General features: G+C 44.0%; 1 protein-coding gene across 9 annotated transcripts in view; it reads right to left on the bottom strand.

Annotated features, from left to right (window-relative positions):
- The window catches only part of KIF13A (kinesin family member 13A), a 216661-nt gene that overhangs the window by 15872 nt on the left and 175518 nt on the right, over window positions 1-25271 (bottom strand). For 6 of the 9 annotated variants that reach the window (XM_060614713.3, XM_060614715.3, XM_060614716.3 and 3 more), the window contains 15 exons: window positions 23959-24120; window positions 23065-23238; window positions 20669-20820; window positions 20004-20136; window positions 19670-19816; window positions 15296-15334; window positions 13575-13674; window positions 11374-11500; window positions 8979-9034; window positions 7017-7141; window positions 6584-6760; window positions 5797-5889; window positions 5326-5482; window positions 3506-3579; window positions 130-177 (listed from right to left, as the gene is read on the bottom strand). In XM_060614713.3, the coding sequence (XP_060470696.3) occupies window positions 130-177; window positions 3506-3579; window positions 5326-5482; window positions 5797-5889; window positions 6584-6760; window positions 7017-7141; window positions 8979-9034; window positions 11374-11500; window positions 13575-13674; window positions 15296-15334; window positions 19670-19816; window positions 20004-20136; window positions 20669-20820; window positions 23065-23238; window positions 23959-24120 (1764 nt within the window). The remainder of the gene's footprint in view (window positions 1-129; window positions 178-3505; window positions 3580-5325; window positions 5483-5796; window positions 5890-6583; window positions 6761-7016; window positions 7142-8978; window positions 9035-11373; window positions 11501-13574; window positions 13675-15295; window positions 15335-19669; window positions 19817-20003; window positions 20137-20668; window positions 20821-23064; window positions 23239-23958; window positions 24121-25271) is intronic. The other 3 variants (XM_060614714.3, XM_060614718.3, XM_060614723.3) reach the window with 1 other exon arrangement.

The raw sequence follows: 25271 nt of genomic DNA, 5'->3' as shown, positions 1-25271 counted from the left end.
AAATGGACATGTAGAGACAATAATCTGAATAAGATTGAGATAGGAAATCCTGAGATTTTCAAAACACCAGGATATCCTAAATTTTCAGACTTAGATGCTGTTAATTATCTAGCCATGGTAAGTGCACACCTTATCATCTTCATCAAAGCCAGAAAGGTCTGGTCGGCTGGAGGAGACCTGTAAGAGAGCAATGGTTTTATCAACGTAGTTCATATGTGTAACATAAACTACATACATAGAAATGTAGTGTCGCATTTACAATTGAAACTTGTATGACGTTCTCACGTCCCTCTTTATTCTGCAGTCCTCAGGAGTAACAACTACCCTCAATTTGGAGTTTATTATTCCCACACCAGCTTCATATAATTACTTATATACATAAAATGGATGTACACATAAAAATATATGCACATCTTATACATAAAAGTATTACTATATGCACACATAATATATATTTTTTGCGTATTTTTATAATGAAAAAAAGTGGTATCTTATCATGGTCTTTTTAATTAGTCTCATAATTTATTTGTTCTATTCTGGATAGATATGTAGGCCACTTCCAATTTTTGTCAGTTACAAACTATAATGGAATAAATTATTGTTACGGTCCCTAAGTACCACTCTAGCTGTACCCCACAATGATGGACATGTATACAATTTCGGCATTATTTAGTTCTAAATATATCCTATGTTTCTTTTTAAGTTTGTTTATTTATTTAAGTAATCCCTACATCCAACGTGGGGCTTGAATTCATGACTGCGAGATCAAGAGTCACGTGTTCTACCGACTGAGCCAGCCAGCCAGGCGCCCCCATCCTATGTTTCTATGAGACGCTCTAGAAGTTATACTAAGGCATGGAAACCCTGGGCTGCAGATAAGGTTTGTGTGCCTTCCACTTGCTCTTCCATAGCAATTTTAGGGTCAGCTTATGAAATCCTATAGGAGATTATGTGGGAAATTTATACATCAGTTTAAGGAGATGTGCCAACTCTTTTGATACTGTGTGCTTTCATCAATGAACACAGTCTGTCTCTCCACGAATTTAGGCTTCATTTATGGTGATAACTGCATTGAGATTTTCTGTCTTCTTGATGCGGTTTTTGTAGGAAAATTCCATTTTGTTGAAGCTTTTACATTTACTGGTATAACGTTATTCATGGTTTGCTCTTAATGCTGTCTAAATCTCCATTCTGTTTGTAGTGATATGTCCATTTTTATTTCCAATAATATTTGAATTATTATCCCAATATTTTTTCTTCCCCAATGAAACTTAAGTAGAAGTCAGTGCATTTGACCAGTCTTTTCAAAAGCCTGCTTTCCAGCTTTGTTGATTCCATTGTTAGTTTTCTATTTCATACACCTATGTTCTAATCTTTATTATTTCCTTCTTTATTAGGATTCTGCTCTAGCATTTATTATTACCTTAACATTTTTTTATTCTGATTTTGTTTAATTTAAAAATTATCTATCCATAAATATTTCTCTGTGAATCTCTAAAAAATACAGAATTCCTCCTCCCTTTAAAAAAACAATAACCACAGGGGCACCTGGGTGACTCAGTCAGAAGAGCACGTGACTCTTGGTAAGACTTGGGGTCATGAGTTTGATTAAAAAAAACAAAACAAACATAAACATAATACCATTATCACATCTTAAAAAAATTAAGGGATTCCTAAATAGTATCAGATATCTTCCAGTGTTCAAATGTCTCATAAACATTTTCAATGAACTCTGAATCAGGATCACAACAATTTGTACATCGCAATCAGAGGATGTATTTTGTCTCTTAGGGGTTTTCCCTTTTCTAGGTCATTTGTTCCCATAAGGTTTCCCTCTTGCTGAGTCCCCATTGTGTCATTTAACATTCTCTTCTGTCCCCTGTAACTATTTAGCAGGTAGATTCAGAATCTTAGAGCAGGATCATTTTTTAGGGGGCTGGAGGTGGACAGAATACTTCATAGGTGGTCTGTCTACACCTTGTAGCACAGATGTTTCCCTCGTTGTTTTTCACTCTTCTTTTTAATACAAGAGCCATACATCCCTAATAGTAGCTCACTGTTCTTTCATTTTCCCTACTGTCTAGTATTCGGCTCTGTAAGCGGAGTAACAGGGAATTCAGAGCCCAGTTTCTGTCTAACTACCACTTCCAACCACATCCCACAAGTACTGGTACACGTACCCGTTTTTATTATCATTTTGTTCTAAATACATCCTGATTTCCATTACGCTCTCTTCTTTGATACCTAAAACTTAATTAAAAGACCATTTTTTTCTTTTTTTTTTCAATTTACATGTTTAGAATATACAGAAATACACATCATTTCGACCCCACCCTCCCTCCCAAACTTATAAGAGCTGGAATCTTTATTGTGCCCCACTCATTTCTTTTTCCTTAACCTACCCAAAATGCTTTTCATAAATAAAACCAAGAAAACTGCTGAATTAATTTATGTTGTGGATTTTTTTCATACGGAGTATGAGGCTCCCATTATCAGTTTCTAATAACTGCACTGTGGTCAGAAGTAACCTGTACAAAAACGATTATGGGGGGTGCCTGGGTGGCTCAGTCGGTTGAGCGACCGACTTTGGTTCAGGTCATGATCTCATGGTTTGTGAGTTCAAGCCCTGCGTCGGGCTCTGTGCTGACAGCTCAGAGCCTGGAGCCTGTTTCCGATTCTGTGTTTCCCTTTCTCTCTCTGCCCCTCCCCCACTCATGCTCTGTCTCTCTCTGTCTCAGAAATAAACATTAAAAAAAAATTTAAAAAAAAAATGATTATAGGGATTGTCTGGGGCTGCATTGTGGCCTGCCATATGACAACTTTTATCAATGTTCGCCATGTTTTCAATCACTTTCAGGCAATTCTGGAGAGGAGGAAGGCAAGGATGCTGTGCTTTTCCTTGGCAGGATCTTACACCCTGCTGCTTCTGGAAAAGAGACTGCTTTGCAACTGTCCATGCCCTAGTCTGTCCTTTCTTCCCATGACAGTGTTCCCCTGCACTAGAAGCAGTTTCTGTCAACTGGATTTTCCAGATGAACCGGTTGAGGAACAGAATCCAGTGGTCAGGGGAGAGACCAGGAACTAGAGGAGTGTCTACATGAAGGTGCCTGGAGCCCTGTCACACTGATGGGCAGCCCAGCAGAATCCACCAGGGCAGCTTGAACAGGGCATAGAAACGGATTCACGAGCAGCAGCCAGGATTTTTAGCTGACTCTACCAACCTTAAACCAACTACATGCATTTATGTCTCAAGAAACTTCTTTCAAGGACATAACTCTATGACCAGAAATCCGTAAGATCCCACTAAAGGCTCAGTCATGTGACCATACCAGCGCTCTCTGCTGTGGTTCCCTAGGAGAGGACAGGCTTGGTGCTGCGGGATGCCCACACCTCCTGTGGGAGGACCACAGGGCCTATTCCCGCCTGACTCCAGACCCCTTACGCGCCGCCCCCACACCCTGACACACGGCCAGGACTCAGCAGAGCCTCAGCAGGGTGCACTTACATTGTGAACATTTGGCGTGCTTAGGCTCCTCCGGAGATGCCGAGCTTTCGTGGACAGTGCTTCTTTGACCGTGACTGCCTGTAAAATTTCACGATAGCATTTATTTTTTTTTCCTTCTGATAACAAAAATAACATACATTTAGTGTGGAACGTTTAGAAAATACAGAAATACGCATTGTTTCGACCCCACACTCCCTCCCAAATTTACAAGGGCTGGGATCTTTATTGTACCCCACTCATTTCTTTTTCCTTAACCTACCAAAAACGCCTTTCATAAATAAAACCAAGAAAACTGCTGAACTGATTTATGTTGTGGATTTTTTACATAGGTAGGCAGAGAAAAGGCAGAGGTACCCCTAAGTATAGATGTCATTTGCAAAACCACAGTCAACTTTTATGCTGTTTGTACTTTATTCATGCAGCAATTTTGGTGGGACTCCCACTAAAGGAAGGGTTTTCTGCCAGATGCCAATCTTTTTTTTTTTTTTTAATTATTTAAAAAAAATTTTTTTTTTAATTTTTTTTTTAACGTTTTATTTATTTTTGAGACAGAGAGAGACAGAGAATGAACGGGGGAGGGGAAGAGAGAGAGGGAGACACAGAATTGGAAGCAGGCTCCAGGCTCTGAGCCATCAGCCCAGAGCCCGACGTGGGGCTTGAACTCACGGACCGTGAGATCATGACCTGAGCCGAAGTGGGACACCCAACCGACTGAGCCACCCAGGCACCCCTAAATTTTTTTTTTTTTAACGTTTATTTACTTTTGAGACAGAGAGAGACAGAGCATGAACGGGGGAGGGTCAGAGAGAGAGGGAGACACAGAATCAGAAACAGGCTCCAGGCTCTGAGCTGTCAGCACAGAGCCCAACGTGGAGCTTGAACTCATGGACCACGAGATCATGACCTGAGCCGAAGTCGGAAGCTTAACCGACCAAGCCACCCAGGCGCCCCCAGATGCCAATCTTAGTACTTTTGTTGCTCACAAGGCACTTTCCAGTAACTTCAACTATTGCCTCCATGGATGACAATTCCTGTCTTAGAGTTCTACTACCTAGACTACATTCACCTGAATGTCCCGTTGTTGTTGCAGAAGTTAACCTGGACCCCAAAATTAGGGAGATGGTAATAGCACGTGGTTAAACCTGTGGACTTAGGAGTCAAGCCCTCCAAGGTTTACAACTGACTTTGCACCACTTGTTAGCTGTGTAGCCTGTGGCGGGTTAGCTTATTACCATGGCCTCAATTTTCTCACTTACCAAAGGAGATTGTGACAGTGTTTATTTCCCTCCTAGGGTGATCTTGCAGATTAAATGAAAGACTGTATTTAAATCACTCAGGCACAGTACTTCCAGAGAAGGTGTTTGATAAAATGTAGACATTATTTTAATTTTTGGTAATACTATTTTGTCCAAGTAACTACATCATATATGTATGTATGTATGTATATATGTATGTATGTGTGTGTATATGTTTATTCATTTCTGAGAGACAGAGGCAGAGTGTGAGTAGGGGAAGGGCAGAGAAAGAGGGAGACACAGAATCCGAAGCAGGCTCCAGGCTCTGAGCTGTCAGCACTGAGCCTGACGTGGGGCTCGAACCCACAGACCATGAGATCATGACCTGAGCCAAAGCTGGACACTTTACCGACTGAGCCACCCAGGCGCTCCTCAAAGTAACTACTTTGTCGAATGAGACTGCTACTCAAGTCTTCCTTCTCTCACAGACTCAGAGGGAAGGTGTTTGGTAAATAAATTCATCTTTGTCCATGTGGAGGGGAAAGGGCTGGTGATCTCATCCTCTGGTCCAGATACTGCTGTTACTTGCCTGCCGGAGCCGTTCAAGACTCAGAATGTTCTCCACCTGCAGCACGCCTCGCGTGTACTTCTCAATGTAGGTCTCCCCATCGGAAGTGCCCTCGTTTTCACTCCTTGCTGCCATGAGAGCCAGTGTTTCCCGGTCCTCAATTTCCTCTGTTGCCTGAAAGGACAAGGCAATGACAATGCTTTTGTGTGAGTCATCTTTTTATCCAAACTGTGGTGAGGAAGTGATTTAGATGTTCTAAGAATTAACATATTCTCCAATACCTGTATTTCTTTCTTTCTTTTTTTTAAAAATAGGCTTCCTGCCCAATGCAGAGTCCAATGTGGTGCCCAATGAGGGGCTTTGAACTCACAACCCTGAGATCAAGACCTCAACTGAAATCAAGAGTCAGATGCTTAACCAACTGAGCCACTGAGGCACCCCTCCAATACTTGTATTTTGATATTTCTAAAAAGTAATATGTATTTTACCTTTGGTATATTGGATACTAATTCATAGGTGACACCACAGGAATAAAGTATATTCTTCAACGATATTCTCCTCTTCAAACTCTGAGTGAAACTCTGCCAGGAAAAGAAAACCGAATTAAGTGATATGAAATACTATATATGTTATTCAGCCTTTTACAGATTGCAGAAACATTATCAAGGACTACATTTTTGATGCGCATACAATACCCAGAAAAATAAAACCAAAAAAATCCTTGTCTCTGACTCTGAAGGACAACAGTGTCCAGCTGTCATTTGGGGATCAGATAACAGAATCTGCAGCCCATCCAGGGATTTGGGGGGCTGCTCTTCTCCCCCATGGGCAGCCTTGCTTTTGGTCTCGGCAGGGCTGAATCAATGTGTCCTCCTCTCACAGGCAGAAGAAGGCTGGAGAGGCTCAGTTTGGCCTGTAGCACCTCTGAGATGAGACCTGGGGACGCAGCAGGGATTTATTTACAGCCCGCTTCTCATCCTGTTTTGTCACTATCCTGCTGGGATTTGTCACTTAACCTATTTCGAACAGTGAAATGTCATTGCCCTACTGCCTCCTAGGATGATGCGTTTCAAGTCAGCCAAGGCAGAGAGCCCTCTGTTGGGTGACATTTACCTCTGCTCTCTTTATGCCCCATTATGTTGGGTCAACGAGAATCAGGCTGTAACTTGGCTAGTGTGGGAAGCACTTGCACTTCACCACAAAACCCTACCCTGTGACAGGAGGAAGGGACTTCAAGCTCATGAAGGCAACGGCAGAATCAGGCCCCATTACTACCTGTTTGTTGTAAATATTGGCCGCAATCCGTTTTCGTAATACTAACTCCATAGCAGCTGGGTGGCTGAGCTGCACCGTGGTTTTCACTATGAGGTAAATCCTTTCATTCTGCGGCGTGACCCTATTCAGGTGAACGGAATCGTGCACTGAGGAGTCCCAAGAGGCTGTGGCTGAAACCTAAGGACGGGAGAAGGGGGAGGCGGAAAGAGACACGGCTCAGGGGTGCACATGTACACCATGCACGGAAATAAACGCAGCCCCACCGAGTCATACACTTTCCTCCTCCCCTCTTCTGAGCGACAACACACATTCTGCTTTTCCAAGTTGCCCAGTCCTCTCCCCCAGTGCAGACCACGGCAGCTTCGTGCGAAGAGAGGCCCTTGGGCTGTGCACTAACCGCAAGCCCACGAACAGAGCCTTAGGGCTCAATTACCTCCTCGTCGCTGTGCTTTATGATGGGCAGGTAGAAAAACTGGCTGCCGTGCTCCTTGGGCAGGATGGAGTTCACACCGGACGCGTGGGGGCCCACGAGCTGCTCGTTGGCACTGAGGTCATCCGCTGACCAAATCCAGGGCACAGAAACAGAAGTGGAAGGAAAAGTCATTTTTTAAGCAGGAGCCAACATTTTTAAAATGTGTTTCCCACTGATGAAGTTTGCAAGTAACACATTTTCATTTCTTTCCTTTCTTACCCCACAGTTGAAACAGAGACTCCAAAACTCACAATAGCTTGTATCCTTTGCAGGGATAACTAGGAGACAGGGACTCCTAGGGACAGTCCTTTGCAGGGACTTTGCAGGGACAACTAGGAGAGCTAAAAAGGGACCCTGTGAGTCTCTGATAAAATGGGCAAATATATCCCATAGGCAGTCCTAGGAGCAAATATTTTCCCTACAGACACACACCTGAAACTTTGCTTTCTGATGTCAATTCCTTGTGTAACCTGGGGTTAGGCTTGTGTCCTACTTACATACCTTACACACGATTAGAGACTGGAACAGCTAAATTAGCAATTTAGAATCAAAATTCTGTGGGGTACCTGGCTGGCTCAGGTGGTTAAGTGTTCGACTCTTGGTTCTGGTTCAGGTCATGATCTCGTGGTTCATGAGTTCGAGCCCTGCTTTGGGTTCTGTGCTGGTGGCATGGAGGCTGCTTGGGATTCTCTCTCTCTCTCTCTCTCTCTCTCTCTCTCTCTCTCTCTCTCTCTCTCCCCCCCTGCCCCTTCCCCACTTGCACTCTCTCTCAAAATAAATAAACTTAAAAAAAAAAAAATTCAAAGTTCTGACTACTTGGGAGAACTACGAGGATCACCTTCCTCCAGAGCCCTACGCCATGTGGGATTCACCCTTCACAGATTTCTGTAAGTGATCGTCCAACCTTTGCTCTTATCCCCCCAAGAACAGAGAACTCAACACTTCATGAGGCACGCATTTTGAGGCACTCATTTTACTTCCAGACTTAAAACTAAATAAAACAAAACAAAAAACCTCTTCATATGAAGAGCCAAAGCCAACCTCCCTGGGTCTTCCCTCCAAAAAAAGAGGTTTCCAGGCTGTGTTCTAAGATTCTGGGGGCCGTGTCAAAGAGCCTACCTGAGCCTACCTACCTCCCCACTTGGCAACTCTGCTTTTATCTTCTACAAAAGGGGCTCCATTTAAGATTGCATTCTGAAGATGGATTTTACTGCTAAAATACTTGAATATAAGAACTTGAATACTTGAATACAAGAACCATCATTCTTGGTTCACACAGGTTTGGTCTAATTGCCATAGTAAAGAACAACCCTCAATGCAAGGTTATAGTGTAATCATGTTCTGATATCAATACTATTGGGGGTGGGAAGCAAATGGCACTAGTTAGAAATGCAGATTCCTAGGCCATTGCAAAGTTTCAAAATTCAGAATCTCTGCAGGTGATTACCTTCTCAGGTAACTCCTATGTCCTATGTCCATTAATGTCTCTAAACCATAACTGTTTTAATGTGTGTGTGTTTTTTTGTTTGTTTGTTTGTTTGTTTTTGAAGTAGGGTTCATGCCCAGTGCGGAGCCCAATGTAGAGCTCAACATGGGGCTTGAACTCGAGACCCTGAGATCAAGACCTGAGCTGCACCAAGAGTCAGACACTTAACTGACTGAACCACTTGGTGCCCCAGTTTTAACATTTTCATGTGTAGTTTTTAACCTCTTGGTACTCTCTTTTAAACTGTGCACTCCTCTGTGGGATAACCAGTGATACTGTGTGTCAAACTTCATGCATTTGGTCGGACTAAGAATGCCACCTAGACACAACAGACGAGTGATTAGAAAAGTGACTCAAGGATCCCAATCAGGTGGGTCTGAACAGATTACAAACCTCAGTCAAATACAAGAATACCTAAAGCACTGGTGGTTACTTACCATTCAAATCAAGGAAGAGAACCGGGATGTGGGTTTCCATTCCAGGTGGTGGGATCCTAAATTCAACAACAAAATTTAATCATAACAAAATACATGTTTTACATCTTGTTAGATAATCAAACACCACAGAGGCACGGAAGAGGAGGAGAACTGCTGTGGAGATACAGATTCTATGAATGAAATATTTTCACATTTCTTGACGTCCCTGTCAACACAAATCATGAGAATTATGTGATTCCATAAAGAACTACCAGTGAAACAAAGATTCTTTGAAGCTTTTCTAGAAATAATTCTAGTAATGGGAAAGAAGGGAAGGGATGCTGTTAAGAATGGAGATGGGGAAGGCGCCTGGGTAGCTCAGCCAGTTAAGCGTCTGACTTTGGCTCAGGTCATGATTTCATGGTCCATGAGTTTGAGCCCCGTGTCGGGCTCTGTGCTGATGGCTCAGAGCCTAGAGCCTGCTTTGGATTTGCGTCTCCCTCAAGCGTGCACTCTCTCTCTCAAAAATAAACATTAAAAAAAAAAAAGAAAGAAAGAGAGAAAGAAAAAAACAATGGAGATAGGGGGCAGGATCAGAACCCAGAGGAAATAAACAATAAAGACAACATTGAAAAAACTCACAGGAGGCGAGAATGAGAGACATATAAAAGGCCCAAAAGAGGGGCGCCTGGCTGATTCAGTTAAGCAGCTAACATTGGCTTAGGTCATGATCTTGCCGTTCATGAGTTCGAGTCCCGCATCGGGCTCTCTGCTGTCAGTGTAGAGCCTGCTTCGGATCCTCTGTCCCCCTCTCCCTCTCTCTCTGCCCCTCCCCTGCTCACTCTCTCTCTTTCTCTGTCCCTCTCAAAATAAATAAATACACTTAAAAAATTATATATAAAAAGGCTAAAAAGACAATGAAAGACAAAAAAGACCAAAGCAGTCAGCGTTTTATCAAAAACTGGCCCAGGTGCATCCGAGTCACCTAGTGGGGAGGGCCTCTTAAAATGAAAAGTCCTGGGCCCATCTTTTCTCTTGAGAATCAGAATACTCAGGGTCAGGACCCACTGTACAGTCGAGACGATCTGAAGTTTGGAAACGGCTCAAATGAAGGTGAATGAGGTAAGGAGAAGGACTGTCTAGACAAGGCCTCAGGAAGCAGAACAAGACTGGGAATGAGGCGTCCATCTGTTAACACGTGGCCAGCAGACAGACCGTGTGTGTGCCCTATAGGATTCCAGTACAGCAGGGGGCTGTGTGGGGAGAAACATCAAGTTACAAATTTTGTGCCAGCAAATTTGGATTTTCTGGTCTCATAATACCATCGAATCCATTATACTTCTATCTGTCATTATGGACACAAATAACATCACTGATGTTTCTATGCCTACCCTAAAGACACGATCTGGGCGTGTATATTCTCTGTTCAAAAGCAATCCAATTTCTCCTAAATGCCTAGGACACATTCCTTTTTTTTAATGTTTATTTTTTTTTATTTTTGAGAGAGAGTGAGAGTAGGGGAGGGGCAGAGAGCGACTCGGGGGCACAGAGGATCGGAAGTGGTCTCTGTACTGACAGCACAGAGCCTGATGCGGGGTTTGAACTCACGAACTGTGAGATCATGACCTGAGCCAAAGTCGGAAACTTAACCAGCTAGGCCACTCAGGAACCCCTAGGACATATTCTTGTAAAAAGAACGAGAATGAGAATAAGCAGCAGCAGGAGCTACCATTTAACAAATGGGCGCCATGGACAACGTATTTTTAATATATTAACTCTAATTCTTACAACAGTCCAAAAAAAAAAAAAAAAAAAAAAAGGGAGGTCCGTTAATAGATTAGAAATAAAGCCTCAGAGAAGTTAATGAAATTGAACACTTAAAAGAGCTGCAGCCGGAAACTAAATTCAGATCTACTGGACTGCAGAGCCTAGGATACCATGCTGTTTCTCATGAGCATTGGGATGGAGTGATCAATTGACTGATCACTGTTATTTAGTGCTTGAGAGCTGGTTACTGTGTGTTAGGGACCAAACAGAGCAGGCACTGAAGGCTAATAAGAAAATATATTTTCTCCCCTCTCCAAATAGACCCTGGAAACACCCTTCTTTCAAGTCCAACTGAGAGAATTTCTGGAGATCAGGAAACCGTGTCCAAAATGCTCATGTGGAGAAACTAAGCATGGGGTATTTGGTTGCAGGCCAGCTAATCCTCACTCCCCGGCTTCCCGGCAGAGGAAGTTGGCTGCAGTGGGGGAGGAGAGAAGGGAAGGCAGCACCAGAGATGGGTGGTCCCTCCCTGGGCAGCTCATGTCACTCAGCATTTACTGTGACAGCCCTGGAAAGGCACTGGCACGCCTCTGGTGCCGGCCGGCCACCATCATGTCAGGCCTGCGTGGGGGGAATGGACAGCACTTACCAATGAGCGGGCGCCCCAGGGACCCCGCTGCCCGGTGCAGGCACCAGCACGGCGTTTCTTTCCTCCGTCAGTCCCACCCACTGCTCCACAAGCCGGGCCTCCCGCTCCACGTCGTCCTCCGTCTTCTCTGCAGGACAAAATGAGGGGATGGGTGCCGAGAGTGGGGGAAAAGACAATTTCCAAATTTATTTTTATTTTAAAAGATGTTTGTTTACTTTTGAGAGACAGAGAGAGTGAGCATGTGTGGGAGCAGGGGAGGGGCAGAAAGGGAGAGAGAGAATCCCAAGCAGGCTCAGCACTGTCAGCCCAGAGCCCAATGCAGGGCTCGAACTCACAAACCGTGAGATCGTGACCTGAGCCGAAGTTGGACGCTCAAGCCACCCAGGCACCCCGACAATTTCCAAATTTAAAATAAATAGGTTTTCATTCAGTAACATTCCCCAAGTGGCTTAAACATCCATGATGTTCCAAAAAAGGACATGAGGCTTCGAAGATCCAGCCTGAGCACCCAGACAAGCTCTCAGGGGCCAGGACTCTCGCCTGATGGGCCATCAGGAAGGGACGCAGAAACAGCCTTGGGACAGGGATGAGAATACAGGTTGTTTTTCCTGGTTCTGTAGTTGGGGGAAGTTGTTCACAGAAGAGTCTGGGCTTCCTAATGAGTCAAAAAGGGATAATACATGTCTACTTCACACGCTTCTTGGAAGGAGCCAATGAAATGATGGGTGTGACACCTTCTCATAAAACTATACACTACTTTACAGATGACTGAAACCCCCAACATATGCACTCTCTACGACTAACTTCATTGTCCTTCACGCTTGTTAGGAAAGAGATTTTATTTAATATATTTTGAAGTCCTTGAATTCATAATTCAACTCTGCAGCTACAAAGGTGTAGTCAAAGTGAGCTGACATTAGCAGGCCGAGCTCGTACACAAACTGATGCCAAGAATGTTGAGCCAAGGGGCGCCTGGCGGCTCAGTCAGTTAAGCATTCTACTTTGGCTCAGGTCATGATCTCACGGTTTGGGAGTTTGAGCCCCACGTCGGGCTCTGTGCTGACAGCTCGGAGCCTGGAGCCTTCTGCTTTGGTTTCTGTGTCTCCCTCTCCCTCTGTCCCTCCCCCACTCTCATTCTGTCTCTCTCTCTCTGTCTCTCTGTCTCTGTCTCTCTCTCTCAAAAATAGGGGCACCTGGGTGGCTCAGTTGTTTACACGTCAGACTTTGGCTCAGGTCATGATCTCACAGTTAGTGGGTTTGAGCCAAACATCAGGCTCTGTGCTGAGGGCTTAGAGCTTGGAGCCTGCTTCGGATTCTGTGTCTCCCTCTCTCTCTCTGCCCCTCCCCTGCTCATGCTCTGTCTCTCAAAAATAAATAAAAAACACGAAAAAAATTAAAAATGAATGAATGAATGAATGAATAAATAAGTATTAAAAATAAAAAGAATGTTTAGCCAAGATTTTTTATTGAGGGGGAGCTTTTGCTAACCTCTACCTGAAATGGATAAACATTCATAATGTGTCCTTTGGTACAGAACCAACCACAATGAACGGATCATAAAGTCAGGATGAGAGACTAAGGGTTTTAAGAACATACTTCTATGCTAGAGTCCGAGTGGCTGTTGCCAGTATAAGCAAACAATCCCTGGAGCTGGTAGCATTGGGTGGACCAGCTTAAGCCAACCTGCACCAGCTGAGCACACGGCTGCCACCCAAGAGGAGCTGGGCGCTAACCTGCCAAGGGCTGTGGTTTCAGACGTGACCCTCTAGCTGCCATCAGTCCCGGGGTCTGAGCCCAGAACACCTCATAATGAGATATCGGTGCTGACCGCATTTGCATTCATCAAAACAAAATTTGAGTTTATTTTTCTCAATTATTATTTTATTTGGTAATCTCTATACCCAGTGAGGGGCTCAAACTCAAAACCCTGAGATCAAGAGTCACACAGTCCACCAACTGAGCCTGCCAGGCGACCCGAAACAAAATTTGAGTTTAAGATTTAGTGTCACAGTTCACTTAGAGTTTTGTGAATGCTTATGACTTTCAAATTCAATACCATACAAAATGATTCGCTAACATCTATAATTGTCACAAGGTAAAAAAACTACGATATCACTGTCCAGCTGAGAGGAGAAAACAACCTGTTGTCACTGTCTCGATGTGAAAAAGCCAGTCCCGGGAAAGAGTTTAATCTCACATACCTTTTTTATTGCTGACTTTTTTAATCTGTTCATCCAAGTATTCTCGTCGTTTGATGAGTGCGTCGGACCACCTTTCCCTCACAGAGTTTAAGTCTTCTTCCTGACATCAGGGAGGGAAAACATTCTTCCTGTAGAGTGCACAGATGGCTATTTCTTTTTTTTAACAAAGATGTTTACATTGATCAGGAAACTTTTCATTAGGAAAGGCCATTGAACATTGCTGTGTGATTAATATGCAAGAAAGCAAAGGGGTCTCAGAAACACAGCATGCTGATCGAGGAACCCGTTAACTCAGAAATCAGAGCCCCTGGATTTCCGAAAGGATAATTATACTTAAAAGCAAGAGAAGCTCAAGCTATGCCAGCTGTTGGGATGATTCTTCTATGGTGTGTGTGTGTGTATGTGTGTGTGTGTGTGTCTACGTGTGTGTTTAAATTGGAGCTACTTGTTTGAAAGATGTGTGATTCCAAGCAGAGACACCATGAACAGAGCCCAAACCATGTAACAGCAAATGGAAATGCAAAAAAACCAGACATCCTCATAGTTCATAGTTCAATGGCCTCATGACATATAGTTTCTGAAATGCAAAGAAGGGATGAGCAGAGAACCTTTCAAACTTGCTGCCAACATTTCACCTCTGACCACTACCATAAGGCTAACCAAAAGTCTCCCATGCAAACACCCAACATGCATCAGCCATGCTTTAAGGACTCCCAGAAGCAGCTGTTGGACTTCCCCGTGAACAACGTGGCAGGAAGCACACAGACAGCAGCAGCACGTTAGTTAACAGCGTCGCCGAGGTCCAAGGGGATACTGGTATTTCCTCGCAAAGTCTGTTTTTGTTTGTTTGTTTTCTTTCTTAGTAGAGTTCTGAGGGCAAGAAATCCACCAATTCGACTCAAAATGCTCTCTGACTTGCTTAATTCCAGTCTAACCTTTAAGACACGACAGTAAGAGCAGACACAGAGGACCTCTGAGGCTTTACCTGCAGTGTACCCACAGTTTACATACAGGAAGGCTCACCGGGAAACTACGGAGAATCACCACAAAGACTGGGGACCAAACCCAGAAAACCTCATTCTTGACTTGCTGCCTGGCCTGTTACTATCATGCCATGTTCCACGACAGCAGACCAGCCACTGCTGACTGGGTACAAGTTCAGAGGTACAGTCCTCCCCCGCTAAACTTCCAGAAGAAAAAGCTGAGATTTAAATTCTCTAAGTTATGGATAATTAAGCTTGGTCCTAACGCAAGAGGAAAACTGGCAAAATAAAACTAAACTACGTGCAGAAAATGTTTTGCAATTTCCTATCTGGCAAGAGACTTTTAAACTAAAATGGCGTATTAGAACAATACTACTCTCTTGGAGGTGAGGAGAAAAGACAAGACTCTACTCAAAGATTATGAATGCATAATTGTACAAGTTGTAAAGTCATTAATTTAATACAGCAATGATGGGCTTGCGTAGAAAGTCTTTACAGGCTCATTCAAGATGGCATAGCGGCAATGCGGTATTCTGGTCATACATTTTGAACGGACAGAGAAATCTATAGAGAGAGTATTGTATCCCTGATTATGCTTAAAGCAAATCCAAAGCGAGTGAAACACTGCCATAGTCTTGCTCGATGGTCCTCCTTCCTCCTCCCTGCCCTCTGCTTGGCGGATGCCGGCAATTAGCAGTAGCTGTGCCCCATGCCACAGATCGACAGCAGCAGTAATACCTGATAACTATCCATATCATCACCATCCTCATCATCTCTCTGGTAGGAAAAAAATAAACACAAAGGACATGCATTTTGTTTCTCAAACAGCATACAAATAATTCTTTAAGCGTAGCACACGCATTACAATGGACAACACATAGAACACCAGCATAATAAAACATTTACATGAATTGCAAGAAAGGTTTAGTGGATTTAATTCACTCATCTACAATGACGAACTTGAGTTTGGTTTGGTTTGCTTTTAATAAAGAAAACAGTCATTTAAAAAACAAGAACTCTCTCATGGGAATAAGAACCAACATCACTGAGCCAGGCCTTACTCTACTGTTACGTGAATGGTGGATATACATCGCGGGGTGGGCTACTTGAGATCTGGACCAGGCTTAGAAAGAAAAAATGGCAAAACTAGACTATTCCTTCACCTCATAGTTTAACCATGAGGCAGTCAGGGTCCTGAGGGATGAAATGATTTAACCCAAGGTTAAATCTGCCAAATAGTGGCAGAGTCAGGACTGGGAGCCAAGCTGCTAATTTCCCCACTCAGTGCCCTTTTCCCTGCACCACACCACATGCACTAAGGAAATCATGACAGGGGAAAGCCCACTGGGAGCCTAAAGGCCATTCACATACAAAGTTCTGCATTGTACTACTGCAACAAGAGCACAGTCCGCCATATTGAATATATGGATCCATTGTCATCCACTACTGGATATATTAGCATCACACCAATCAGAAAAATTGGAACTGTCCTAAAATTCAGAACTGTCCTAAACCCATGGCAATAGTTTACAGTAACTTCATAAACAATTTTGGCAAAAACATTGGGCAAAACAAAATCACCATGTTGAAAATAAATTAGGACTTAGTTGAGACAGTTTTCCTTAGACACAGAATAAAGAAACTTCCATTTATAGAGAATAGCCTACATGGAGGCAGATTCTACTGAAAGTGAATGCTGGGCCATGTAACAATCTTCTTTGGTTTTTCTATGGCTATTGGAGGGTTAATATTCGAACAGGCAGTGAAGTGGTCTAGTCTTAAAAAGACAAAGTGTTTTTGTTCAAGAGCTTTAAAAATATAATTACATTATTCTCATATCTAAGTATACTTCCAAATATGCTGATTTTAAAAAGTGCTTTAGGGGTACCTGGGTGGCTCAGTCATTTAAGCATCCCACTTCAGCTCAGGTCATGATCTCACAGTTTGTGAGCTCTTCATGAGTTCAAGCCTCACATGGGGCTCGCTGCTGTCAGCAAGAGTCTGCTTCTGGTCGTCTGTCCCCCTCTTTCTCTACCCCTCCTCTGCTTAACACTCTCTCTCTCAAAAATAAATGAACATTTGTAAGAAAATGCTTTAAAAATATAGTTAAACATATTCTCTGCAAAGACTGAAAAATCCACTCTTGTTTTAGTTTGGTACCCATCATTATCATTTGAATAACTAACTTATTAAATGCATGCCTAATACTGAAGTAATTTTTCTTTTTACTTTTTTTTTTTTTAACATTTATTTATTTTTGAGACAGAGAGAGACAGAGCATGAATGGGGGAGGGTCAGAAAGAGAGGAAGACACAGAATCTGAAACAGGCTCCAGGCTCTGAGCTGTCAGCACAGAGCCTGATGTGGGGCTTGAACTCATAAACCGCGAGATCGTGACCTGAGCCGAAGTCGGATGCTTAACCAACTGAGCCACCCAGGAGACCCATCTTTTTACTTTTTTTTTAAAAGATTTTATTTTTTAAGTAATCTCTACACCCAATATGGGGCTCGAACCCACAACTCCGAGATTAAGAGTCATGTGCTCTACTGACTGAGCCAGCCAGACACCCCCGAAGTAATTTTTCTTGACTTACTTCTTCACATTAATGAATAAAGTACATGTAGCTTGAATTTATCATTTTTTAAAAAGTTTATTTATTTATTTTGAGAGAGAAAGTGTGGGGGGGGAGGAGAGAGGGAAGGAGGGAGAGAGAATCCCAAGCAGGCTCCGCCCTGTCAGCTCAGGGCCTGATGTGATGTGATCTGATGTGATCTCACAAACTGTGAGATCATGACCTGAGGGGAAGTCAGATGCTCAACCGACTGAGCCACCCAGGAGCCCCACTAGAGATATATTAAAAGTGCAAATAATCAATGCTTACGAGGTTTCTCAAATAGGAACCTTCAGTCAACTGATGACCCCCTATTTTATAGGTCATGATTTAGGACACAGATTCAATGTTTTATCTAAGATCAGAGATTTATTAAGCCTTTACTACTAAGCCTTTATGACAGACGGGGATCCCAGGGAATTATTAGGCCTACTTCATATTTCTGGAGAAGACAAAAAAGGAACTGGAAGTTTGTGTTACTTCAACAAGGTGACCAAGAAGGCCAAGCTAGACTTAAGAATCCAGATCCCCCACTCCAGGCCAGTGACCTTTCTACCACACCCTGTAGCCACCCCCAAATTTGATGGCCTGAGGGAGGGACTGAGCTGGGACAAGAATCTACACCCAGTTTCCTACACCACACATGAGGAAAAGTCTGGGGGAGAAGCCTCCCCTCAAACAGCAGACTGTCCTTATGCCTTCTTCCATAGTCTCCCTGGCTCTGACAATCAGGGGCAATTTTGGCTTGGGAAAGGGAAGGCGATGTCTGACAAAGCTTTGCCTTCCTTAAGGCCTAGTCGTCCAAACCAATGTTCCTTTTCTATTTTATGTTTTTATAAAGAGTTTTTTTTTTTTAATTGTTTTTAATGTTTATTTATTTTTGAGACAGAGAGAGACAGAGCATGAACGGGGGAGGGTCAGAGAGAGAGGGAGACAAAGAATCCGAAGCAGGCTCCAGGCTCTGAGCTGTCAGCACAGAGCCCGATGCGGGGCTCGAACTCACGGACCGCGAGATCATGACCTGAGCCGAAGTCGGACGCTTAACCGACTGAGCCACCCAGGCGCCCCTATAAAGAGGTTTTTTAATGTTTATTTATTTTTGAGAGAGGGAGAGACAGAGAGTGAGTGGGGGAGGGGCAGAGAGAGGGGGCCAGAGGATCTGAAGCAGGCTCTGAACTGTCAGTGCAGAATCCGACATGGGGCTCAAACTCACAAACAGTAAGATCATCACCTGAGCCGAAATCAAGAGTCAGACGCTTAACCGACTGAACCACCCAGGCCCCCTGCCAATGTTCCTTTGAGCTTTCAGAGAAGTCTCCACCTGAATGCCAGCCAGGGAGCTGAAGAAAGCTGAGATGAAAGGTGGATCATTCTCCAGATGGGCGGCTTCTGCCCAGACCCCACAGAGAAACGTTTTCTTCTGTTACAACAGGGAGTGCTCCCAGTCACATGTGGCTCACAGGAAGCCAGAGTTGCACGGGTGGCTTCTTCCAGTTCCTAATTCATACCCGCCTGTAAACTGCGGACTGAGTGAAGCACAGGCCTTCTCTCAGGCCACTGGGGGCAATTTCCTGATCTGAAAGTTTGTTCTCAAGGAGTGATGAGAGCTGTGATTGGTAGTAAGGAGACCAATTCTTAGATGTTCACATCTTTTACTTTTTATAAATATTTATTTTTAAATTTATTTTTTAAATCTTTTTTTTATGTTTGTTTATTTTTGAGAGAGAGAGAGAGAGAGAGAGACAGAGTACAAGCAGGGGAGGAGCAGAGACAGAGGGAGACACAGAATCCAAAACAGGTTCCAGGCCCTGAGCTGTCAGCACAGGGCCCGATGTGGGGCTCAAACTCATGAACTGTGAGATCGTAACCTGAGCCAAAGTCAGAGGCTTAACTGACTGAGCCACCCAGGCGCCCCTTAAATTTATTTTTAGAAGTAATCTCTATACCCAAGGTGGGGCTCGAACTCATGATCCAAAGATCAAGAGTTGCATGCTCCCCCAACAAAGCCAGCCAGGGGCCCTCCTATCTTTTAATTTTTAAAAAAGAGAACAGAAGATTTAGTAAGGGGGGATTTAATGGACAAAAACGACTGTGAAGACAACTTTTAATTTAAATAAAGAAAAAAAAAGAAGGCTTTCAAAGAACTGTTTAATTATGCCTGTGCATGGGGCGATTTTATAGTAACAAAAGTGGATCAGGCCAGGCAGCCATGCCAAATACCCGACATAACATAACTGGGGCCAGATATAAAATCCACCTAAAGTAAATGAGTAAGATAGCATTCATACGTGTGCTTATAAATAAAATTATTATTAATCAACACAAAACCAATATAGTATTTTAAGTCTAGTAAAAAGGATGCAAATGTGAGGGGAAGGGTGCAGACATAAGGTCAAGGCAAGGAGTTCTGTCACATTCCTCAAAGGTCTCCATCACCGACTGCCTTAGTTCTTCATGAACCAATCTTCGTTAAATACCGCTTCAGCTCGGCTTGTCTTACCTGGTAACTGTCCAGCCCTCTCTGCAGCTTGGTGGACCGGGCAGTGACACAGCCAATGGACACAGACAAGATGGCTTCCACCATGAGCGGCAGTGTCCCTGAATGCTGCACCGGCTTCACGGTGACTTGTACCCTCCGGGAATGACCCTGCAGAGGTCGGGGGTGGGATGGGAGGAGTGCGATGCAGCAGTGAGCACCAGGGATGGGAACGGTGAGGGATGGAGGGAAGAGGAACGGGGAACACAGAGGCAGATAATTAGAAAACTCCCAGAAACGGTGTGTTACGAGTGGGACGAAAAAGGACACATGAAACAGACAAAAACAAGCCGGGTACCTGTCTGAGTTGAAAGATGCCCCCTGTGTTGACATCTTTGGCCTGGTGGAGTTCCACTGCAGCGTATTCCCCTAGCTCGTTCAATTCCAATATGGAAATCCACATTTCTACTCTTCGAGTTACCTCATTCCACCTGCAAAATCACATTCCCATGAACAACGGTGTCACTGCCCAGGGACGTTATGAATAACAGGAAAAGAGTCACCATCCACTGAGCACTTTCTATAGGCTGGGCACTGTGCTATGTATGTCATATAGATTTTCTTTTTTTTCTTTTTAGTTTTATTTATTTATTTTGAGAAAGAGAGAGAGCATGAGCAGGGGAGGGGCATAGAGACAGAATCCCAAGCAGGCTCCTGACGCGGGGCTCGAACTCATGAACCGTGAGATCATGACTTGAGCTGAAATCAGGATTCGGATGCTTAACCAGCTGTGCCACCCAGGCGCCTCCAAGGCTGGTTTTATTTCCCCAGGTAGGAACACAGCTGTTTTAGTCCTGTTTCTCAAAAGGATTTGCCTTTCCCCACATTGAATGTCTTCAATGACTGCTAGTCCCTTTTATCGTTCCCATTTCACAAAGGAGGACACAGGCCTGGGGACCCCTGCTCTTAGCCTCCGTGTTAGTGCCAGCCTTGACCCTGCACCCAGCTCAGCCAAGTACAAACCTGTCATGCAACGTTCTTGTCTTCGCATGAAGAGAGTCGACTTCCCAGATGGAGCTGCCGTTCCCAGCACAGCGGTGGCCCCACACCTCAATGGCCAGGGCTCCATCTGACAGGAACTCCAGGAGCTCTTCTGTCACGGTCACCACGTAGTCCTGGGATAAACGGAAGCAAGGAAAGAGTGACAAGGATCACGCATAAAGCAATTGGGTGAAATTTCCATTTTGCCTTTTAGCCTCATAGAGATTCACTTTGGAGGTTGTTAGTCTGATCCCAACCTTAAAACCACCTGTGCGGTTTTCAAGAACCAGAACATTAGTTCTGGAAGGGGCAGGAAGAGGTGATTTAATGCAATTTCTTTCTTTAGGCAATGCGGACACTGAAGAAAGCAACCTGTCCCATGTCATAGAGCTTGTGAGATGCAGAAGTGAATCCTTGCTTCCTTACACCGGGTTCATTCTGGGTTCTGAAGGACCACTTGACCTCCTGCCGCCTTGGACTAATCAGCACATCATAAAAAAAGAACATCTGATTGCTTCTTGCGATGGCGTGGGAGACTAAGAACAGAATTAAATTTCGTATGATTATTTTCATGGGTCTGTGCTCTTGCTCTCAAACTCTCCTGCTCTGATTCCTCATCATAAAATGCAGACAGAGGAGCGTGAGGGAATGAATGCCGAGTGGGCTGAGAGGTAGATCACCCTGAATGCTGTGGCAGGCAAGGGACCAAGCCATGCTTCTTTCCAGCAACAACTCAGTGAAATCTCAGGTGAAGACAACCCTGTGGCTCTACTTTCTAGAAAGACCTGTGCTATACTGACTTAATGTTCTACTACTGACCTTCTTATCTAGTTTATTTGGAGACAGAACCAGAATTTTACAAGGAAAACAAACTAACGATCAATTAGTACAATCTACACATTTTATTTTTTTTCAAACATAGGTTTCCTTTCTTTCTTTTTCTTTTTTTAAGAGACAGAGACAGCGAGAGAGAGAGAGAGAGAATACATGTGTGTGTGAGTGAGGGAGGGGCAGAAGGAGAGAGAGAGAGAGACAGCAAGAATTCCAAGCAGGATCCATGCTCAGTGTGGAACCCAACTTGCGGCTCAATCCCATGACCCTAGGATCATCACCTGGGCTGAAATAAAGAGTCAGACGCTCAACCAAATGAGCCACTTAGGCACCCCAACCTACACATTTTATTTATGAAAAAAACCCCAAGGTCACACAGTGAATCCAAGGTCCCTGAGACTAGTGTTTCTCAAACCAGTTGTTAACCAGAATGTACTTAAAATTCAGGTTTCATCCTCCTACATGAATAGCTTTGTGGATCCAAAGAAAGATGGGGAATATTTAAGAGTATTCAGACACAAATAACAAAAAAAATAATTAATATGGGTTTTCAGAAACAGACTTGGGTGAATACAGGTGGAAAAAAAAGTGGGCCATTTATTTTCAGAAAAAGAAAGACCTGACAGTCTTTACTTATGTGAAATTTGGTAGGTATAGAACCAGAAAGAAAATGCACAATTTCCAAAGGAAGGGGTTTGGAGTATTTGTTAAGGATTGTGCAAGGAAAAACAAAATTACACAGAAGAGAGTGTGTCTGTCAAAAACAACCTGTTGGCAGTCTGATGTGAAAGCCAGGAGGGGTAGGTGATGCACAAGATGGGAATAGCCAACAGTCACCAAAAATTCACCTTGTCCATTTACATTTTCTTTAAAAACTCATATGCCACATTGGAAATGCTATGCTTAAAACACTATGCCATTAAAAAAAACAAAAACAAAAACAAAAGGCTATTCCATATTCAAAAGAATTAAAAATATCTACAGCAACTTGCATGTCGAGAAGTTCACATAAATTAAAATAATGAAGTGGGAGGCATCTGGGTGGCTCAGTTAGTTAAGCGTCTGACTCTTAATCTCAGCTCAGGTCTTGATCTCTGGGTTGTGAGTTTAAGCCCTGCACTGGGCTCCATGCTGGGTGTAAAGCCTACTTAAAAAATAAATAAAATAAAACAAAACAAAATTAAATTAAAAGGTGCAATTCTGCAACATGTATAATATGACCACAGTTTTTGTAAAAAACTTTTTAAAGAAGTTATGCGTGCATGATGGTAAGAGTGTATCTATGCCCGTTTTTGTGTGAACATTCATTGACCACACACATATAAAAGTTGTAGGGCATAGGGTATAAGATTTCAGGTAGAGGCCTTTCAGATTTTATTTTAAATACTTTTAAATTATTGGAATTTGTACTGAAATACATTTTGAGGTTAAAAAGTCCAAGACACATATTACATTTACTAAACATTCTTACGGGGAAACTTCTACGTATTGAACCGCACCCAGGTCCATTGCCTCCCGTGTAGCTCGTTTCCTCATGGTGCCCATACCTTACAGTGAGAGAACGTCACAGTGTACTGGGCGTCCCTGGACTGGGGGGAAGGCACCTCGGGGTCCACCACTGGGGCAGCCACTGTGGATTCACACTGGTCCCAGAATGTGTATTGACAGAAGACAAAATTTGAGAGGCTTAAGGGCAGCCCGGTTGCCTCTTTAATTTTTACCTGAAGAGATATAAAAAAAAAAAAAAGGCAATATAACTCCCATAAAGAAACATTAAACTGTGCATTGCTTCAAATGTAAGAGCTCTTCAAATTTAAGAGCTACATAAATCGGTTATCCATTCGGTATCTGAAAATATCTGGCATCCTTTCATCAAGGGTTCCGCCTACAACAAATCCGTACCAGAGTACCACAACTACCGTGTGTAAACTGGCAAAGGCACACACCTCCAACATTTTCCTAGTGACTGAGTTTTTGATGCAACCTTTATTGGAAAAGCAGGATTCACTGAACAATACATACCCCCCCCGCATGCCAGATACACATGGACTTTTATTTTTTAATGTTCTTAAGTTTATTTATTTATTTTGAGGGAGTGGGGGAGGGGCAGGGAGGGAGAGAGAGAAACCCAAGCAGGCTCCGAGCTGTCAGCGTAGAGCCCAACGTGGGGCTCAATCCCACCAACCGTGAGATCATGACCTAGCCGAAATCCAGAGTCGGAAGCTTAACGGACCGAGCCACCCAGGTGCCCCCAATACACATGGACTTTTCAAATCTCATCAAGCGTCACCAGAAAGGGTGCTATACTTCTGGAGAAAGTACTGCCCACCATTGTATTTACTGTTAGGAAGGTTAACGTTTACTCTGCTCTATGAAAAACAGAACTGTTTGGCATGAACAAGGTCATTCCTCTGCACCCGTCCATCTCATCGTCCCCTCACCCGGCAAGTCAGCTTCTTGACTCGGTGAACAGTCTCCCCGCTGATGTCCGTGACCTCGAGGCTTCCACCTTCGCTGGAGTTCTCAGAAGAGTCGTCCTCCACCACGCGCTCCGGGACGGCCCCTGTAATTCGCATGACTTCCACATGGAGGCGCCCTGCAACCTGCGGCAGGAACCAGAGCGCCTGCGGGTTAATAGGCATCCAGCGGGGAACCTGACCTTGGACAGAGAGCATGCAGCCACCTCCCGGGTGAGCAGGTGAGCGGCCGCCGCCCGTACTGCCACGGGAAACTCACCCCTTCCACAGCCGGTCCAGTCCATCTCTCACCCCCTGCAGTCACCCTGCCTGACTCTGAGCCAAATTTGCTTCTCTGCCACTTGCCTTCTGGAGTCAGCTTCACTCTTATCCTTTCCAGGCAGCCCAGGAACAGAGTAAAGACAGCTATCATATCCTACCTGGAGTCGTCTATTTTCCATGTTCGTATATTCGTTCATCTGATCTAGTCCCTGCCCAGTTGGAATACCGAAACAAGCAGTAGAGATACACGTGCGGGTTGTTATGAGACAACTTCACCCAGGAATCGACTGCATGCCCCGAACTGTGCTACTAAGCACTGCATTTATGGCAGTAAGCCAAAAGACGTGGTCACCAGGCTCACGGAGCGTCTGCTCTCTTCAATGGGTGGGTAACTCACATTGGAGCAGGGGGAGTGAGACCTATCCCAGGAGGAACCACAAAGGCTTACAATTTCTTCAACATCCTGGTGGTTCTCTGGAGAGGTGCTAGTTTAGTGGTGCCTCTCTTACATTTGTTGGCACAGAACTGAATTAAAGGACAAGAGTTTGCTCCCTCAGAGTGCTACAACTAGCCCAAGTTATGTTTCATGACACAGGTCAAGGCTGCAAAGGCTGGAGTCATGAAGGGGACGGTGCTGCCATCGTCTTAAATCGTGAGGCTCCACTGTAAAAGTAGCACGGACCCAACCTCCACACGGCAACTGGCACTGGCACCAAGCACCTGAGAGAAATTAGCTGATGGCGTTGGACAACTGAGACCAATATGGACGAATCCGTTAGAGGAGGGGGAAAGGGGAAATGGGAGAAATCAGTTCGAAGGTAAGGCGGGTTCTCAAGCTTTCTTTCAATATTTTTTGAGAATCAACACATTTTTATTTATTTTTCTAAGTTTATTTATTTACAACTTGCTCCCAAGCTGTATCTGGTGAAGACCACATAGGGGCCGAGAAGGAACTCGGATGTATCACAAAGGTAAGAGATTAAAAGAGAGATGAACATGGCAACAGAGCGGAAGCT

Source organism: Panthera onca, chromosome B2, assembly GCF_046562875.1.
Source record: "Panthera onca isolate mPanOnc1 chromosome B2, mPanOnc1 haplotype 2, whole genome shotgun sequence".
NCBI classification, from domain to species: Eukaryota; Metazoa; Chordata; class Mammalia; order Carnivora; family Felidae; genus Panthera; species Panthera onca.
This window is presented reverse-complemented; position numbering and strand designations above follow the sequence as displayed.